Genomic DNA, 21,453 nt, shown 5'->3' with positions numbered 1-21,453 from the left:
GTCTGACTATGAACCCATTCAGTGTTCCTGGGCCTCTGGGCCTGTTTTGGGAGGGGCTGCTGCAAAGGTCTCTGAAATACCTTTGAAGCCTTTTCCCTGTAGTCTTGGATATTAGCCCTTGGCCCCCTTTTAGTTATGCAGGTATCTCTAGCACATGGTTGCTCCACAGCCTACTTGAATTTCTCTCCAGAAAAAAAACTTTTTTTTTTTCTTTGCCACATGGTTAGGCTGCAAATTTTTTGAATGTTTATGCTCTGCTTCCTGTTTAAATATAAATTCCAGCTTTAAATCATTTATTTGACCCTTCAGCTAAGGTAGGCTGTTAGAAGCAGCCGGGTTACCTGTTGAACACTTTGCTGCATAAAAATTTCTTCTACCAGATATACTAGGTTGTCACTCTTTAGTGCAGAGTTCCCCAGATCCCTCGAGCATGAATAGAATGCAGTCAAGCCCTTTGCTAAGAGGTAACACGTGTGACCTTTGCTCAAGTTCCCAGTAAGTTCCTCATTTTCATCTCAGACCTCAGCAGCCTGACTTTACTGTCCATATCACTGTCAACATTTTGGTCACAACCATTTAAACAGTCTCTAAGAAGTTCCAAACTTTGCCTCATCTTTCTATCTTCTTTTGAGCCCTCCAAACTCTGCCTGTTTCCCAGTTCCAAAACCAGTTCCACATTTTCAGGTATCTTTATAACAACACCCCATCTTTGGCACCAGTTTCTTTATTAGGCCATTCTTGCATTGCTATAAAAAAATACTGAGACTGGGTAATTTATAAAGAAAAGAGGTTTAATTGGCTCAGGATTCTGCAGGCTATACAAGCATGCACCGACATCTCTCTGCTTCTGGGGAGGCCTCAGGGAGCTTTTACTCAAGGCAGATGAGGAGGCAGGAGTGGGCGTGTCATATGGTTACAGTGAGCAAGAGATGGGGGATGGTGCCACACTTTACAAACAACCAGATCTCACAATAACTCGTTATCAGGAGGATAACACCAAGAGGGATGGTGCTAAACCATTCATTAGGAATCCACCCTCATGATCTAGTCACCTCCCAGCAAACTCCACCTTCAACTTTGGAGAATACAATTTGACATAAGATGTAGACAAGGACAGATACTCAAACTTATCACATGCCTTGTGTTTCCATCTGGATTATAAATTCTTTGAAGGCAAGTGTTCATGAACTTGTATTATTTTATCATCCAAAATGTCTCGTATAGGACTTTGTGGGCATTAAATACATGTGTTGGCTGATTGAGTTTTTCATGGTCTTCAGGATCTGTTGTTGTGCATGTTCTTTGGTTTTCAAGTATATTGCAAATTCTACTATTTTTTCCTATTTAATAAATTGGCTTCTTCTGAGATAATTGTTCCTGTTCCTGGAACATTTTTCCACCCTAAATTTTACTTTTTTATCTTTATTTCTTACTGTTTTCATTTGGCTTCTGTTGCTTTACAGTGAGACTAAGGTCTACTCTCAACTTTAAAGCCCTTTTTCCAGCTTTTAATTGTGACAATTTTCGAAATTCAAAAAAGTTGAAAGAGTAATGTAATGATCGCCTTTTACTCACCTAGACCACCTAGAATCAAGTTGTTTACATTTTTTCATACTTGTCTTATCTGTGTATTTATGTTTTATAGGGGTGAATGTCATGACATCTGTGGCGTACTTTCACATGGTTCAGCTTGAAGCCCTTTCTTAAACCATATAAACTCCCGGCAGTCTCATTTCCTTTCTTCCAATTTTTAACATTTGCTCCACTGCTATATTAGGAGGTTCTCATTCTTATGATACTTTTGAAATTTCTTTGTCTTGCTGCAAGAGTTGATATTTAGAGTTATTGCAAATGTAGCATATTTACAAATTTATTGTAAATGGCTCTCTTCTATGTTCTGTGTTACGGTTGACTTTAATTTTAATTGACTTCACATTCCTCAGCGTGTGTGAGATGATAATTCTTAAAATTTCAGATTCTCACAATTTAGAAAAGGAAGAATGAAAGTGCTATGAACGCCAAGATGAACTGAATATTCAAGCTGTGTTTGATTACTTTGCTGAACATCAAAAATAGGTCCATAATTTAGTGTTGATATCTATGATAGACTTTCTTTAAAAAGTAGTGTGGAAAAGTGTCAGAAGAGATAAGAAGGAAGAAATGTAAAGGAATAAAGGCAACAGAAAAAAAAAAGTTATGGTAGCAGCAGTTGAGTTTACCTACTTTGTTTCTGCAGTCCAGCTTTTTAACTTGTTTCCTCATGTTAAAGAAGCAAGGAATCCCTAATTCTTAAGGCTACTATCAGAATTGTGCATGGCAATTATTATCTTCCTTTTCCCTAGACTAGTGAAGAAGACAAGAATAATGAATAGGCATTAACAAGGTTCAGAAGGCTGTCTGTCTTAGTGTTCTTGAAAAACACTGGAATAGCCTACTTGCACTACTTGGATGAATGGGAGACGAGAGGAAGGAAGAGCCTTTCACAGAAACCCTTATACTAATAAACCTTTATTCAGACTCAGGAATGGCCAGTTTCTTTAAGATAATAGATTACAGCTGCTATGTTTATTATTTGTTATAGTTATTACGTGGCAATTATGGACGACCTTCTGTGTGTACTATTTTCTGTTTTATTATTACATCATTCAGTTCCTATATTCAGAAGCGCTTGGTAAGAGTAGACCTAGGATTTGAAGTGAACCCAGCATTCTGATGATACATTCTGTCTAAGAAGGAGAATTGGAAGCTGCTTCATGAGATCAGGAAGGGTTGACAGATAAGGTAAATTTAATGGGTATTAGATATTAGATGAAATGCCAAACGTAGGTGGATTAAAAACTAATAAATGCAGATAAGAAAATAAGGGAGGAAAGGGTTTGAAAACCCCCCTTGGGCTATGTACTAAAATGGAGTAAGAGTGATAGTAATTGGTTTAAAAGACACCAAGTTACATAAACAGAAGATTAACATGATTTCTGGAAAAGAAGTTTTCCTGGTTTCTAGACTTACTGGAAGATTTGCTGTAGTTTTAGAAGGAACCAATGAATTTGATTTCTAAAGTTTTGGCAAGATTGTTTTTTAAAGGTTAAAATGAAATTTAAAGGAAATGTGGCGTGAGTTGGCTTAAGGGCTGAGTGAGGTGGAGTGAGAGAGAAATCCATGGGGAGTGCTGACAGTGGAGATTTCCAGGACTGGTGCTTGAGGCTAATTTGGGTTTTAAATTTAGAAAAGAGAATGCACATGAAATGTTTTAATTTGCCAGTGGTACAAATCTCCATATGTAGCATAATGTAAAGCTAATGGAAATATATTTTCAGAAGCTCTCTTCAAGTTATTATGAGACAGCAAAAAGTAAATTAATTTGGTCATGGACAAATTGAGAAAGTGTATCTGAAGAGAAACAGTTACCATGTTTTTGAGATGATGAGCTCCAAGCTATCAGTTTAGAATATAAGAAGGAAATAAAGAACTGTCCTTGAAGAATTTTAGCTTCTGGGTAGAAAGGCTAATGAAAGTAACAATGTTACTCTATACTTACATGAAACTTTAACATATAAATCTTAAACTCTACTATGATTCTCCATGACATGCCTTTTAAGAAAGATATGAGAATAGGGCAAGGTCCTGAGAAGAGCAGCTGGCATGATCAAGGAGATAGGTGATTCAGAAGATTAAGACTCTAAGGAGATAGGAGAGAATGCAGAAAAGGAGAATAATGTTTTCCCTCAATCTTAGATTCTTAGAGCCAAAAGTTGTCTCATGAAACTTCAGAGAGGACATCATAAGCTAAGCAAAAATTTGTATTACTTCATCAATTGGGTAGAGATGGGAGAAACATTTACCCTAAATTTATATGCCCTGAGACAATGTCCTAAAATTTTTCACATGGCCTCAGGCTTTCAAACTTTATGCCTTGTGTCGGACCCTCTGAGATTTGAATTCAAATAATATTGAAAAATACCTGGAAAACAGTGCTGAAGGATGTACTAGAATTCTAATCCAGCTTACTGCTTGTTTTTGTAGGGCCTTCAGGCTAATAATTGTTTTTACATTTTTAAGTGGTTGGAGAAAAAAATCAAAAGAAGGGGGGTAATATTTAGTGATGAGTGAAAATTACATGAGAATAAAATATCAGTGCTGTAAGTGAAAGTTTTATTGGGCTACAGCCATGCTCACTTGTGGATGTAGTGTCTACGACTGCTTTTGCACTACAGCAGTGGCAGAGACCCAATGTCCTATAAAGCCTAAGTTACTCTCTGGCCCTTTACAGGAAAAGTTTGCCAGCCTCTTAGATAGACTAATAAAATTAGCGTCGTTTTTCCAGGAAAAGAAAAGATTGTAGTGACTAGAGGAAAAGCGTTAAATAGGTGAAGAGATGTTATATACAGTCATGAACCACATAACGTTTCGGTCAACGACATACCGGTGGTCTCATAAGATGATAATGGAGCTAAAAATTCCTATTGCCTAGTGACATCATAGCCATTGTGACATCATAGCGTAATTACCTTATTTTTTTAAAATTTAGCATAGCCTAAGTGTACAGTGTATAAGTCTACAGTTGTGTACAGTAATGTCCTAGGCCTTCACATTCATTCACCGCCCACTCACCCAGAGCAGCTCCCAGCCTTGCAAGTTCTATTCACAGTAAGTGCCCTATGCAGGTGTAACGTTTTGTCCTTTTAGACTGCATTTTGGTTGTACCTATTCTATGTTTAGATGTGTTTAGCTATACAAATACCATTGTGTTACAGTTGCCCGCAATATTTAGTACAATCACATGTTGTTTAAGTATGTGATGGACCACACCATGTATATACCCGAGGTGTGTAGTAGGCTACACCATCTAGATTTGTGCGGGTATGCTCTGTGATGGTCCCATGACAAAATCCCCTAATGACACGTTTCTCCGAACACATCCCTGTCGTTAAGTGACACATGACTGTAAATGGTGCTGGGCAGCATGCTGTTCTTTCCTGTGCTGTTCTTTCTGTTTCTGGTCTAACACAGAGGCCGTTAGCCTCCTGGGACTATTTGCATTTAATTAAATACAACTTAAAATTCAGTTCTTCAGCTACATTGACTGCATTCCAAGTGCCCAATAGCCACATGTGGCTGGTGGCCACCATATTTGAAGAACATTTCCATCATTGCTTAAAACTCTGCTGGGCATGGCTGTGTCATAGTAGATACGGTACTTTGTGCCAGGTGCTGCTCTTGAATCTTCTCAAAAACTTCTTGAAGTAGGGATTATTATCACTGCTGTTCTACAGATCAGAACGTTGAGGAACAGGGAAGTGAAGAAACTTGCCTAGAATCACATAGCTGGTGTCAGGCAGCATTTAAGCCCAGGCAGCCTAGCCTCAGAGTCTTGCTTAATCATTTCGTGCTTATGTGTTGACAGTGCTGTACAGATTTTGAAACACAAAACTTAGAAAAGTTGTATACAGTATAATAGCTGCATTCCTTCCTAGAAGGAAATCGAGAGATAGGAACTGGACTAGTGTTTTGGAGACCTTTCAGTCTTCATTAGGTTAAATGGATCATTTGAATTCTGACTTACCTTCATAGTAGTGTTGACCCTTTCTAATTAGTGGAAATTATTTTGGCAAAGGAAGCCATTAAATGGGAATTTTGCCTTCACAATGGTTATATGTATTTGTGTTAATTCCAGCATGCTGTAGTCTACATGATAGACTACATGCTATAGTATCATGTCCTCTTACCTTTTTAGCTGTGTTGAAGGCTGTGTTGCTGTTGAGTTATAATTTCACTTGAGTAGAGGTGTAGGGGCCACATGTGATACTGTGTTTGGTATTACATACGAAGGCTGATGCCCTCCGTTGTATAGCATGAATATTGGGTGAGCATTTTAGTGGATGAACACTTCCTTCTTCTGAATATTACTAAGTTTTTTTGGTTTTATTTTAACAAATGCATAGATTTCATGTGTCAGGCACTATTTGGAGTACTTTATAAATGTTAACTTATTTAATCTCCATATCCCTATGAGAGAAATACTGTTGTTGTTTTTTTTTGAAATGGAGTCTTGCTCTGTTGCCCAGGCTGGAGTGTAGTGGCGCGATCTTGGCTCACTGCTACCTCTGCCTCCAGGGTTCAAGCAGTTCTCCTGCCCCAGCCTCCCCGGTAGCTGGGATGACAGGTATGTGCCACCACACCTGGCTAATTTTGTATTTTTAGTAGACACGGGGTTTTGCCATGTTGACCAGGCTGGTGTCGAACTCCTGACCTCGGGTGATCCGCCTTGGCCTCCCAAAGTGCTGGGGGGTTACAGGCATAAGCCACCGCACCTGTCCGAGAAATACTGTTATCTTCATTTTGCAGATGAGGAAACTAAAGCACCCATGAGGAAAGTGACATGTTAGTTTGACCACAGTCACACAATTAGACAAGTGATAGCACTGGGATTTGAACCCAGGCAGTCTGGCCACAGAACCTGTAATCTTGCCTGCTGTGTTTTGCTGCCTTTCTGGTGGCAGTGGACTATTGATTTGTTTTAATTGTACACCAACCATCTCGTCTTGGTTTGGGGGATATTAGCAAGTATAGAGGATTGTTGACAGCACTAGTAACTGAGATCAAAATGACAAGTGTGGCTCTGTGGCACTCCCAGAAGCCTCATGACTAGTATACAGGCAGTATACAGCTCTACCTCTATAAAATAAATACTTGTCCCAGCTAAATAGCTCTTAGTCATTTTTGATTAGCACCAAAAGTATTTCAGGGCACACATGACTTGCTGGCTTCCTCAGCTGGTAAATTCTGTCATGAGTAGCCTGAGCTCCTTTTTTGAGAGGGTGGGTCAGCGTTATGGGTCCTGCAGAACTTCAGCTACACCTGGGAGAAATTTTGGAAGCTTCAGTAGGAAAGTGTAGCTTAAAATTAGCCTATATTCCCCAGGAAGTTGATACAGCTTATCTCCCTCTACCCTGATGTTCAGCTTGATCTGGTTATTGCCACTTTCTTCACTGCTACTACCTTGTAGTTCATTGTTCTTAAATTAATGGAAGAGGTCCTTCAAAGTTAGCCCGTGTGGTCGTTGTCTATCCCCGTGTGCTTAAGAGTACACATGTGCATGGAATTGTATTCCAGTATAGTTAATCTAGAAATATCTAACCAACTTGGCAGCATTTCTTGGTTGCTTGCTGTGAAAATGCTAAAAATTGTGTTTAAAAATAAAAATTGTTGTGCTTCTGAGTGTAATACCAAATTTGGAAACCAGATTTTTAAAAACAGCATCTATATTAATATGATAAATGCTTTTTGTTAAAATATCTTAATAATTTTTTAGAAAATTTAGAAAGCATTTAAAAACTATTGGAGACATTTGCAACTCTGAAAATTATTTTATTGTATTTTTAAAATTAATTATTAAAAAATTTTTTAAGACGGAATCTTGCTCTGTCACCCAGGCTGGAATGCAGTGGTGCCATCATAGCTCACTGTAACTTTGAACTTCTAGGCTTGAGTGATCTTCCTGCCTCAGCCTCACAAGTAGCCAGGAATACAGGCTCGTGCCATTGTGCCCAGCTAATTTTAAAAAATTTAAAAACTTTTTTGTAGGGACGGGCTCTCACTATATTGCTCAGGCTAGTCACAAACTCCTGGCCTCAAGTGATCTCCTACCGCAGCCTCCTAAGGGGCTGAGATTACAGGTGTGAGCCACCATTCCTGGCCCTATTTTAGTATATTTTAAATATATATAAATCCACTCAGTGAATGGATTTGTAAGAGAATTGTTTAAAGTTGACTGGAATTATAACATTTTACATTTCAGACATTGTCAAATTCTTTTTCAATTCTAAGCATGACTTAAGGCTTTATGTCCTGTTGTTTATATTCTAATTTTGTGTTTCCTTATTTTCAGGCCGAAATAGAACTATTTGTGAACAGACTTGACTCAGTGGAATCAGTTCTTCCTTATGAATACACAGCGTAAGTTTTTCAGCTTGGTTTTTATATAAAATTCAGGATTTTGTACATTGAGAACTTTGTTTTCTCACAGTTGTGGACAAATTGATATCCATTTTTAAAATGTACGCGGCCTGAAAATATTTTTTAAGGTGTACTCTTCCAAGATGTGGTTAAAAATGTGATCTTTGTTTTATATTTCTTTGTAATACAACAGAAGCACTGACTAAACAGTGAATTTCCTTTTTTATCTGACTGAACAAAAAGGTATTTTGTTTTCTTAACATTTTAAAATTATAAATAGCTCCACATATTTTTAAACAAAATTTTTATGTCCCACATAATCAGTTCCCAGAAATAACTACTTTGATGTCTACTTCTCCACATTTTTTTCTCTGAATAGTCTAATCTATATAATCACATTTATTCATTTTTGTTTTAAACAGAAGTAGATTCATAGTATTTATATTTACATTTATTTTTATGTTTTTGAGACAGAGTCTCACTGTATCACCCAGACTGGAGTGCAGTGGTGCGATCTTGGCTTGCTGCAACCTCTGCCTCTGCCTCTGGCATTCAAGTGATTCTCCTGCCTCAGCCTCCCAAGTAGCTGGGTTTACAGGCGCATGACACCACGCCTGGCTAAGTTTTGTATTTTTAGTAGAGACGGGTTTCACCATGTTAGCCAGGCTGGTCTCAAACTCCTGGGCTCAAATGATTCACCCACTTCGGCCTCCCAGAGTGCTGGGATTACAGGTGTGAGCCACTGCACCTAGCCCATACTATTATTTTGGATTGGCACCTTGTTTTTCTCATTGAATATATTGTGGGCATCTTTCCATGTCAATACATAGCTACCTCACTCTTTTTAGTGGCTGTTATTATTTCTATTTTAGAATTATATAGATTCCGGCCAGGTGCAGTGGCTCACGCCTGTAATCCCAGCACTTTGGGAGGCTGAGGCGGGCGGATCACGAGGTCAGGAGATCGAGACCATGGTAAAACCCAGTCTCTACTAAAAATACAAAAAATTAGCTGGGCGTGGTGGCGGGCGCCTGTAGTCCCAGCTACTTGGGAGGCTGAAGCAGGAGAATGGCGCTCCAGCCTGGATGACAGAGCGAGACTCTGTCTCAAAAAAAAAAAAAAAAATTGTATAGATTTCATGTACAGTTAGTTTCACTAATTTCCCGTTTACCAACATTTGATTATTTCCAGGTTTTTTGTTTGTTTGTTTTTGAGACAAGGTCTTGCTCTGTTGCCCAGGCTGGAATGCAGTGGCGCCATCATGGCTCACTGCAGCCACAACATCCTGGACTTAGGTGATCCTCTCATCTCAGCCTCCTGAATAGCTGTGACCACAGGCATTTGCCACCATGCCTGGCTAATTTTTTTTTTTTTTTTAATTTTTTGTGGTGATGGAATCCCACTGTGTTGCCCAGCCTGGTCTCAAACTCTTGGGTTCAAGTGATCCTTCCACCTTGGCCTCCCAAAGTGCTGGGATTACAGACATGAGCCACTGTGCCTGGCCCAGTTTTTTGATATTGTGAAAAATGCTGCATGAATATCCTTTATTCATTTGACCATTGTATACTATATTGGGTCTAAAACCATTCTTAAAATTTTGTTGAATCTAATTTCTCTGCTATTTAAGAGTTTTAAAAGAAAATAGTTTGCTGTGGGGAAAAGCATACACAAAAAAGTTAAGACTATCCTAAAGAATTAATATACTTAAATATGTCTAAGAAAAGATATTTATAGTCTACCCAAAATACATGAATGGGTAGACTATAATTTAATTATTGGATACTTAAATTTTTTTCTAGTTTTTGTTTTGTTAAACATCTTTAAATCTTTGTGGGTATTCTTAGGAAAAGTCAGTGGATCTGTTATATACAGTAAATGGAGATTCTTAATTTGGGAACTTCAGCCGCAGTATTGTTTTTAATCACCAGAGATCCACCTGCCTCTTTAGGAATCTCAGTAATCTGTTACTATTACTGTACTGATCTCAGGTATTCCCTGTATCATTCCAGGGTGAGCACAGAACTGCCCTTTAATTTTCTGTGGCAAAGCTGAAATTAAGCTGTAATGTTTAAACAGAACTTTATTAAAGTCGATTAGTAATACAAGGGAATTACAACACAGAGAATCTTATAGGTGACTGACTACATCTTCTCTACAGCACTCTTCACAGGGAGTCTGTTTAGCCATACTTCACATGTTGGGATGTGTTGGCCAGTGTACTGAGATGAGACAGAACTGCAGGTAGACTTGACATACATTACTGAAATATCATTTTTAATTAAAGGTTTGAATTAGATATAGAAGGGAGATAAGGTATGCAAAATTTGTTTGGATAATAAGGATCTAAATCATTTTATTATTGGAGTGAACAAAAATAAATTATAATGAGTCAATTTAAAAGATCCTGTAATATGCACTCTAATAAGAGAATGTTATTTAGAAAACAAAATATTCGAAGGCATAATTTTAGGTGTTTTTTATGGGGGAAGATGTGTTACATAGGACTTGGGGTATGGATAGATTTCTTACTCATCTACTAGAGCTACTAGAATGATCAGTACCTAATCTGCTCTCAAGATTGGCTAGATGTTTGATATTTCATCGTTCCCTTTTATGTGTAAAAATTTAAATATTCTTCTCCCAGGTTTGACTTTTGCCAAGCATCAGAAGGAAAGCGCCCATCTGAAAATCTTGGTCAGGTACTATTCGGGGAAAGAATTGAACCTTCACCATATAAGGTTTGTATTTAGTGTTACGTAATAATTATTTACTTACAGCTTTTGCGTTTTGTTATTTAAGAAAAGACTGAGATAACTCAGCTATCATTGCTAAGGAGGAGTTCATTTCTCTTTTTCATCTAGGAATAGTTTCTTAAAATCATAGTTAGAAGGATCCTTCTCCTTCTCATAATGTGTCATTTATAAGTCTGTCTTAATGAACATTCATGCAACTAATGTTATGAAGATAAGACGGTGGCTTAAGGGGCAAGACTCAGACGCTCTGCCTCCTTTGCAGAAGGGTCCTGAAACCCACCTTCCAGTCATGAGGGGTTGTCCCAGCTGCTCTATGACTGTTTCCCTCTGTTTTCCAGCAGTATCTAGAGACACTCTCTGTTAACACGTATAATGCTTCCTGGGCTCCCGCATTGGGATTTTTGGAAGCTAACCTTTCTTTTCTTTTTTTATTTTTTTAAGACAGAGTCTTGCTCTGTTGCCCAGGCTGCAGTGTAGTGGTGAGATCTCAGCTCACTGCAACCTCCGCCCCCCGGGTTCAAGCAGTTCTCGTGCCTCAGCTTCCTGAGTAGCTGGGACTATAGGTGCATGGCACCATGCCCAGCTAATTTTTTTGTATTGTTAGTAGAGATGGGGTTCCACCGTGTTGGTCAGGCCGGTCTCAAACTCCTGAACTCAAGTGATTTGCCCACCTCGGCCTCCCAGAGTGTTGAGATTACAGATTTGAGCCAGTACGCCTGGCCTGACCTTTCTATTTTGATGACTGAAAATGTATTTGGAACATCTTTGGTACATTTTTAGAACACCAGTTAAACCAAACTAAGCACAATATAAGGTGTTCTTTTCAGCATATGTACTTCATCATCTCTCAGAATTCTTTTGCCTTTAAATCTGTTATCTTTTAAGCCTATTATCCTTCCACATTGCATAGTCCCTGTTTGTTTTATATCTATTCTCCTACTGTACAAAGAACAATGGTATTTTGCTTTTAGAAACATTAGTTTATTATAATAATGTATCACCATATAAAAAATTAAATGTTGCAGAAGAATAATAATAAACGTGCAGTTCTGCTTCACAGCTTGTTATTAAAATTTCCTGAAAATTTTCATACACCTATAAGCTTATATTAAATAGATTAGATATACTTATTTGTTTTAACATACTATGTTCCACACTCTGCATTTTTCCTTTAACTCTCTACCATGGGCATCTGTCCACATGAGAATGTGTGTTCTAATGGCTCTAACTTGACTCCAGGTTTTATTCCCCAGCCTGACAGCTTCCTCTCCTGGCTTCGTGTCTCTGCTATGGCTTAGACCTCATACATATCCACCTTCCCTGCTTTCTCACGAGGCACCCCTGTCTCCCTCAACATTTTGTTACATGGAGCACAACATTTATTATCTGTCCAGCAAATCCCTAAGCCTAGGTTCATCTCACCAACCATCTTACTCCCTCTAGCACCTGCATCTACACTGTGAAGCCCTGGGGGAAAAGAGACATCGCGGTGCAGATTTAATCCACTGCAGGTTGATAGTTTTTGACCGTAAATATATCCTCTTCAAATATTCTTTTTTTTTTCTTTTCTTTTTTAAGAGATGGAGCCTTGCTCTGTCACCCAGGCTGGAGTGACGTGGCACAATCATAGGTCACTGCAGCCTCAAACTCCTAGGCTCAAGTGATCCTTTTATCTCACTCCCCTGAGTGGCTAGGACTACAAATGCATACCACAACATCCAGCCAATTTTTAAATTTTTTATCAAGACAAAGTCTCACTCTGTTGCCCAGGCTTGTCCAGAACTTCTGGCTTCAAGCAATCCTTTTGCCTCAGCCTCCCAAAGGGTTGGAATTATAGACATAGATGTGAGCCACCACCTGATGCCTTTCAAATACTTTTTTTTTTTTTTTTTTTGAGACAGAATCTCACTCTATTGCCCAGGCTGGAGTGCACTGGCACGATCTCAGCTCACTGCAACCTCTACCTCCTGGGTTCAAGTGATTCTCCTGCCTCAGCCTCCCAAGTAGCTGAAATTACAGGCGTGTGCCACTATGCCCAGCAAATTTTTGTATTTTTTGTAGGGATGGGGTTTTGCCATGTTGGCCAAGCTAGTCTCAAACTCCCGACCTCAGATGATCTGCCTGTATCGACCTCACAAAGTGCTGGGATTACAGGCATGAGCTACTATACCTGGCCCCCTTTCAAATATTCTAATCTGAAATTGTCTACCCTAAAATTGCCAGTAACTTTTAAAGTTTCCTAAACACAGTAGATGCGAAGGCCCTAATGGGATGAAGTCACTGGGGAGGAAGGAACTCAAAGTGTATGGACCTGGTGCCATTGAGCAGGGCAGGCATGTAACTTGTGAAACACCACCTCCCTCTTGGAATGTTTGGAAGATTACTTTGAATGGTATTGCATTCTTCTTATAGCAGATGGCTGTTTTCAGGCATGCTTATTAAATTTTACAATCTTAAATACTCCAGTAGCCTCTCAGCCCCATCTCTCTATTTAGTTGTGTCTTGGCCTTGAGAAATGATGGGTGGAAAGAACATCAGTAATGCCCTTAGAGAACTGGGAAGACAGCAGGAGTCCCTAGCAGGAAACAGAGGGAAACCCAGCAAAATGTTCAAACCATGGAGAGGTGTTGTCCCTTGGGGCAGACTTTGAAGGCAGGTTACTCCCCTTAATAGGACGTCATTGGGCACATTTCGGTTTCTGTGCAAGGACTGTTCCTTGCTCATACACAGGACCCTTTTGGGGGCCTAGGACTTTTCAGATTTAATCCTTTGTTGCAGAAGTTGAGGTTAAATAGAATAAAAGGAGAGCTTTAGAATGGAGAAAGATGTGCACACAACATTTTCCCTGAGTCTCGTGGAATGTTTTAGCATCAGTATCTGTACTAAAACACATTCTCTAAGCCTCAAGTTTAAAGGGGCAGAGCAGGCACGTTTTAAGGCCAAGGTGTAGGTAAATAGAAACGTGGGACTCAGAAGATTTTTTTCCAAGCCAGCCATAAATGTATTGACTAGTGTTTTTCATTTCACTATTTGTTCTTTATTTTCAAGGATTTCTCTCTGTCTCTCTGTCTCTGTCTCTGTCTCTGTCTCTGTCTCTCTCTCTCTCTCTCTCTCTCTCTCTCTCTCTCTCTTCTTTCTTTCTTGTCTTTCTTTCTTGTCTCACTCTGTGGCCTGGGCTGGGCCACAGCTCACTGCAGCCTTAAACTCCCAGGCTCAATAAATCCTCTCACCTCAGCCTCCTGAGTAGCTGGGACTACAGGTATGCCCACCATGCCCAGGTAATTTTTATTTTTTGGAGAGACAGGGTCTCACTATGTTGCCCAGGCTGGTTTAGAACTCCTGGGCTCAAGCAGTCCTCCTGCCTTAACCACCCAAAGTTCTGGGATTATAGGTGTGAGCCACTATACCCAGCTTTATCTTATTTTAGATCTGCCATAAAAACTGAGGTAACAACCAGCAACAAAATAAAATCCCAGTCTGCTTTGCCATCTTTTATATTTGACTTCTGTTTAGGTCAGGAAAACAACAGTGCAAGACACTGTGTGTATTACGTGAAGCTGGAACCACATTTCAGAGGACCATAAAATCTCATCTGAGATCTAAGCACTCATATTCAGTAACTCAGTTAACATATTTGCTCCATACCTTTCATGTGCCAGGCACTGTGATGGGATACAGCAGTGAGCTGAACAAAAATCTCCGTCCTCATGGATCTTTTATGCTGATGGGGAGAAGGAGACAAAATAAGTTACCAGAATATATGTTTCAATTACTGATGAAAGAACTATTGAAAATAAATCTGGGAAGGTGTGGGGGAATTTCTAATTTTAAATAGGCTTACTGCAAAGGTGAATTTAAAATCTTAAATTTAAAAAGCCTTACCGAGAAGGTGACATTTGAGCAAAGACCTGAAGCAAGTAAGGGAGTGAGCTACGTGAATATGAAGGGGAGGTGTTCTAGCTGAAGAGAGGCCCCAAGGTGTGCAACTTGAGCAGGCGAGCAAGATAGAGCATATTAGGCAATGAGCACAGAGAAGTAACAGGACCACATTATAGAATGACTCAGAGGCCACTCTAAGGATTGGCCTTTACATCTGAGCAAGATGGTTAGCTAACACTGGAGGGTTTTGAGTAGGCTTCGATTTTACCAGGGTCACCCTGGCTGCTGTACTGAGAATGGACCATGGGGATGCGAGGGGAGAAGCCAGGAGACCAGTAGGAGGCCTTCTCCCTCATTTAGATATGATCTGTCTCGGGAGGGGTGAGGAGGTGGGAAAGAGGTCAGAATCTCTGAATCTGCCTTTGTTTTGAAGGTGGCCAACAGAATTTGCCAAGGGATGGGATGCGGAGTGTGGAGTTTCTATTTTCTAAGATGGGACAGTGTGGGAAGAGCCAGGTTGGGGAATGGGGAAGAGTTAGTTTTGGACGTGGCAAGTGAGAGGTGTTTATTAGGTGTCCAAGCAGAGATGTTGAATAAACAGCCAAATACATGCTTCTGGAGTTTGGAGGAGGGCTTCATCCTGGATATACACAGTATATATTTGAGAATCATCTGTGTATAGATGGTATTTACAGTCATGGAATTGAAGAGATCCCCAAGGGAGTGGGTATAGATGAAGGAGACAAGATTCAAAGAGGCGCTCTTCTGACCTGTAACACCAGGCGCCCCAAGGGCTCCTGGTATTGTATTTTTAGTAGGAGTGGGATTTTACCATGTTGGTCAGGCTGGTCTCGAACTCCTGACCTTAAGACATCCACCCCTCTCAGCCTCCCAAAGTGCTGGAATTACAGGCATGAGGCTCAGACCCTTGGAGCACCTGGTGTTATAGGTCAGGAGGATGGCGAGAGTCTAGCAAAGGACACTGAGAAGGAGCCATTGATGAGAAAGAAGGGTAACAGGGAGATTGTGGTCCCTGGAGGCCAAGGCAAGAAAGTGTTTCCAGGAGGAGGGATTGGTTGATTTGTCACTGATGGGTCAGGTGAGATGAGGACGGATGATTGACCTTGGGTTTAACCTTCAATGTGGAGGTCACTGATGAGAAAGCAGCCGTGGTAGAATAGCCGGGTGGAGAGAGAACGGAAAGGCCAGTTGCAGGTGGGCACATCTACAACTGTCTTGAGGACTTTTATTTTACTGGCAGTGAGAAAAAGAGTGGTAGCTGGAGGATGGCATGGCTCAAAGAGGACTGTTTTTGTTTGTTTGTTTGGAGACAGAGTCTTACTCTGTTGTCCAGGCTGGAGTGCAGTGATGCAGTCTCAGCTCACTGCAACCTTCACCTCCCAGCTCCAGTGTTTCTCTTGCCTTAGCCTCCTGAGCAGCTGGGATTACAGGTGCCTGCCACCACACCTAGTTAATTTTTGTATTTTTAGTAGGGACAGGGTTTCGCCATGTTGACCAGGCTGGTCTCAAACTCCCCACCTTGGGTGATCTGCCCATCTTGGCCTCCCAAAGTGCTGGGATTACAGGTGTGAGCCAAGGTACCCGCCCCAAAGAGGACTTGTGATGGATCTTTAAGCAAGGCATGTATGTGGATGAGTATGATCAGTAGATATACGAAAAATGATGTTTTAGGAGATGGAAGGATTGCCATGGGTGTCCTTGCTCTGGGAAGAAGGGATGGGACCCAGTGTGCTGGTGGAAAGGTTGGCCTCAGTGAGCTCGTTCATCCGTGGTAACTGGAGGGAAGGCAGAGACATGGGGTGTGATGCTTGGAGGTAAATGTGGCAATTGCTCCTGATTCCTTAGTGAAGTAGGCAGCATGGCCACCCCACCTGTGAGTGAGGAGGGAGGCAGCAGTCAAGTAGGATCCAGGAGAGCGAATAGAGAAGGAGTGTGGAGCAGCTGCTAGGCTGCATCAGGGACCCTCTGGCCAGCTGATGGTTTGAAGTAACAGCAGCCAGCGTGCTTACTTATGTATCTCCAGCTATCTCCAGCTGTGCTGCTATGAGTTGGATTTAACCAGGTTTGTGGTTTTAACAAGTGAGTACCAAAAAAGTGAGAGAACACAGGATGTGAGGACATCCTTGGATGTTATGAAAGATGGAGATACTGTTGAGCTTGGAGTTTGAGCTTGCACAGGGGGCATGTAAGGCCACAAAAGGAGTAAGAGACAGTGAAAAGACTGTAGGATCTGTCGATTCAAGTGGCATCCAGAGCTTGTTGGAGGTGAGGAACATTTAAGCCAGTGAGTTGGAACAGTGGGAGGAGGTGGTTTGACACTAGGAAGCTTGAAATGAAGATAACGGCAGGGACTCCTGTCATTGTTAAAGGCAGGGTGAAGTGCGACCAGAGGAGCGAGTCCTTTGAAATAGGATGAAGACCAGAGTTGCTGGAGGAGAGGGCAGAGGATCAAAAGGTCATTGTTTTCAAGGATCATTTATATAAATGTTGTAATCACCAAGAATCAGGAGCCAGGAGGAGTGTTGGAGTGACAGTGTGTCTGGAGCTGAGGGCCGGTGACCTGGGGTTGGTAGATGACAAGAACAGGAAGGAGTAGGGGCGGTGTGGTCTGATCACATGGGAGTCAAAGCTAGAGGTTTCTAGAGGAGGGAGAATGGTCTGGCCCAGTGCTGGGGCCTATGAGAGAAAACAGGCACCACTGGCAAGACTCCAGTGAGGCAGCGTCCCTCAGGGACAGCCAGGTTTCCATCAGAACAGGCACCAGTATTCTACTGGTGACACATGAGTTTCAGGGTATAGTGGAAGGGTTTAAGCAGTTGGGGTGGGGATCCATTTTGGGATTCAAATGTGAGAATGGAAGGATGACATGGAAATCCTGGACTTCTGGTGGTGACTAATATTCAGAGGGGTAAAGGGCATAATGGGGTTATCCTTGCCAGAGCAAGGATACCCATGGCATAATGAGTCCTGCCCATTAGTCCTAATGGGCAGTAGTCCATTCTCATGCTGCTATGCAGAAATACCAAACTGGGTAACTTGTAAAGAAAAGTGGTTCAGTTGACTCATAGTTCCACATGACTGGGGAGGCCTCAGGAAAACAATCATGGCAGAAAGGGAAGCAACCATGTCCTTCTTCACATGGTGGCAGAAAAGAGAAGTGCAGAATGAAGCAGGCAAAGACCCTTATAAAACCATCAGATCTTATGAGAACTTACTATCCCAAGAACAGCATGGGGGACCACCCCCATGATCGAATCACCTCCCACAGGTCCGTCCCCCAACACGTGGGGGTTACAATTCAGATCACAATTGGAGATGAGATTTGGGTGGGGACACCAAGCCAAACCACATCAGTCCTGATGGTCTCAGGCTGCATGGGGGAGAAGTCTTGCCAGGAGTGTGCAGCCTGACATGATTTCCCTCAGATATGGACTTCGATATAATTTTTCTGCTACTTGCTAAAAGCTGGTGGTGAGATACGTAACAGTAACTGTTGTTTAGTGAATACCTGTTTTCATCAGTCAGCATGCTACGTGTTTTGCACACACATTTCTGTATCTGACAACCCTGCAAGGCAGGTCCTGCTCCCATTTTACACATAAGTTAACGGAAGCTGAGGCAGGGTTACGCAGCTTTCCCTGGCCTCCTAACAAGATGGAGCTGACCTGTACCCAGGTCTGACTCTAGATTGATAAAGCCTTTGATTTTCAGAACTATTCCAAGGAGAATTTTAAATCCTCACCGAAATAATCCAGGAAAAATTATAATCCCACGTTTGCCCAAATAGAAACAGAACGGTGCTGTGCTTGTGTGTTATAAGGAGGATTTGTTTCCCTTGGGAGCTAAGAATATTTAAAAATCCTTAACAAAACATAAAGTACAATTCCATCCATAACCAAACATGATTTAAAATATTATAAAATTCCCGACTAAACACATGACAGGGAGAGGCTGTAGGGTGTTGTGCTGAAGAGCATTTTCTCCGGAGCTCAACTCGCTTGGCTGAGATCCTGGCTATGCCGACGCTCAGTTGTGTGACTTGGTGCTCCGGTTTTCTCCTCTGTAAAAGATGGATAAGCATTGTTTGGAGGATTACATGAGGCTTGATATATACAAAGTATATGGAACACAGGAAGCACTAAACAGATGTTAACCTATTACTACTTTAAATGTCACCTTAGTCTTGCTATTTCCTTCACAATTGAACACACAGGTTGACTCACCTAACGAAGTGAGCGCTGGATTGAGGTGTCAGATTTGCCATTTTGGTGTAATACTGTCTCTCTCTGCTTAACTTATTTTAAGTTTGGTACCTGTGCTTCTGATTCCTTAGTATGTATACTTTTGTTTTCTATTTTTCACTTTTTAGGAATGAATCTTTAAGGTTCACATAAGGTTTAAAATATCAACTAGCGGTACAAATACGGCTGTATTGGAAATAGCAATGCAGACAGAATGAAAGCATTGGCTGACAGGTGGCAGCAGTGGACTGTGCTTAAACATTCACTTAGCTGCTTCACTGCACCTGCTTTAGGGATGTTACTAAATACATACATACAAAGAGTGGGCTGCGTAGAAGTGAACCATGCCATTTTTTTTTACCACCTTATGTAATAAAGTTTGAATTTATTAAAAGATACAATTACGGCTGGTTGTATAGTTGGTAAATTTCAGCCTTCTGGAGTCATGTTTACCTTGATTTTAGACATCTGAATGTCACTTTTTCTTATATTATCACATGCCATCTTGTTCACTGCTGAATCTCTATCACCTGACACTTAAGGAGGGCACTTAACATCTATTGATTATTTGAACATAAAAATTTGCTTGTTACTAGAAAGCCATCAACTCCAGAATTCCTAAGACATGACCATGGGATATTACTAGGAGAGACTAAAGTTCCATTTTTGTTCTACATGGGATTTTTTTTTTCTCTTCTAGAACTAACTTACGTTTAAAAGGTAAGTCGACTGATATTACCAAAAAGAACGTATCAAAGGAAAACTTGATGACAAGTCTTTAGAGAAACACAATAGGAGTAATATTTACATCTGATTGAGCTATGAGGAATTTAAAAATTTATTTATTACCAATATTAATCCACTAAGTAATTTAATGGGGCTAGCATTTTTACTGTGTTTGTGATATTGATATGAAGAACCTGGATATTTTTTCTGAATTTGCTTTCCACTTCCTTTTAATACAGTTTACGTTTAATAAGGAGGAGACCTGTAAGCTTGTTTGTACAAAAACATACCATACAGAGAAAGCTGAAGACAAACAAAAGTTAGAATTCTTGAAAAAAAGCATGTTATTGAATTATCAGCATCACTGGTAAGGCATGAATATTTTTGATTTTGGGGTTTATCCTTTCCATATGAAATCTTTGTTGCATTGACTGTATAACTTACTTGTAAGATTGTGTAAAATATAGCAAATTAATTGATTTCCTCTTTTTGTTACTAGTGGTCGTAGTTTGATGTAGTGACTGTTGATTAAAGATGACAACATCATTTAAAGAATTATCTTTTAACCATGTTTAGATTACTGTAGTATCTGGTACTTCTTTTGGTACACAGATCTGGTACATAGAGTAGTTATTTTTATTCACATACAGACATACCTTGGGGATACTGAGGTTCAGTTCCATTCCACTGCAGTAAAGCAAATATCACAATAAAGTGAGTCACATAAAGTTTTTTGGTTTCCCAGTGCATATAAAAGTTATGTTTATACTACGTATAGTCTATTTAAAGTGTGCAATAACATGATGTGTAAAACAACTCTGTAAGTACCTTAATTAAAAATACATTATTACTAAAAAAAAAAAAGGCTGACACAAAGACATGAGGTGAACACATGCTGTTGAAAAAATAGCACTGATAGATTTGCTCAATGCATGGATGCCACAAACCTTCAGTTTCTAAAAAACACCATATCTGCAAAGCACAATAAAGTGAAGGGCAATAAAACGAAGTCTGCCTGAATAGTGAGCAGTAGCATATTATGCTTTGGGGAAAAGGGCCTGGGTCAGTCTTCCGGTGAAAACATTCTTTTATACTTGTGGGCTATGAAAAAAATCACAGGAAAACAAAACTTAACTTTTGTTTGATAAATAGCATCAACTTCAATTAAAATGCTTACATTTTGCTTAGCCTTTTATTTTGTAAACATGACATAACATTAACAAATTCTGTGCCAGTTTGTATCAGAATCAAAAAGCATTAAAAACTGTCTTGTTTTTCCTTCCAAAGTGGTATGTACTTATTATACAATATTCAAACATAGAATTTTTTTTTTTTTTTGAGACGGAGTCTCACACTGTTCCCCAGGCTGGAGCTCTGTGGCGTGATCTTGGCTCACTGCAACCTCTGTCTCCCGGGGTCAAGTGATTCTTGCACTTTAGCCTCCTGAGTAGCTGGGATTATAGGTACCTGCCACCACGCCTGGCTAATTTTTGTATTTTTAGTAGAGATAGAGTTTTACCATGTTGGCCAAGCTGGCCTCGAACTCCTGAACTTAAGAGATCCACCCCTCTCAGCCTCCCAAAGTGCTGGAATTATAGGTGTGAGCCACTGCACCCAGTCAAACATAGAATATTTTTAAAGACTTTCAAAATCCAACATTTGAAGTATAACCATTACTATTCTTCTGAGTAATTTTGTTGGGAAATGCCTATATTCTATGGGGTCATAGTTTACATATGCTTTGCCTCTTCCAGAAAGTGTAAGATGCTTTTAGTGGCAAGCGGGAGGGCTGTCTTCCCGCACTTCCTTTTGGACGTTTGTCCTGTCGGTATATTAGATCACATCGTTTGTTCACGCCAGTGAGGTTATGAACCTGA

The 21,453-nt window shown here is 40.3% G+C and overlaps 1 protein-coding gene across 1 annotated transcript in view; it reads left to right on the top strand.

Moving 5' to 3' along the window:
- The window catches only part of TM9SF2 (transmembrane 9 superfamily member 2), a 72,462-nt gene that overhangs the window by 9,698 nt on the left and 41,311 nt on the right, over positions 1-21,453 (top strand). The window contains exons 2-4 of the mRNA XM_011993795.1: positions 7,889-7,956; positions 10,601-10,694; positions 19,816-19,943. Coding sequence (XP_011849185.1) covers positions 7,889-7,956; positions 10,601-10,694; positions 19,816-19,943 — 290 coding nt within the window. The remainder of the gene's footprint in view (positions 1-7,888; positions 7,957-10,600; positions 10,695-19,815; positions 19,944-21,453) is intronic.

The sequence above is a fragment of the Mandrillus leucophaeus genome, unplaced genomic scaffold (assembly GCF_000951045.1).
Source record: "Mandrillus leucophaeus isolate KB7577 unplaced genomic scaffold, Mleu.le_1.0 Scaffold434, whole genome shotgun sequence".
NCBI lineage: Eukaryota > Metazoa > Chordata > Mammalia > Primates > Cercopithecidae > Mandrillus > Mandrillus leucophaeus.
The sequence above is the reverse complement of the archived record's forward strand: the minus strand, read 5'-3'. Positions and strand labels throughout refer to the sequence as shown.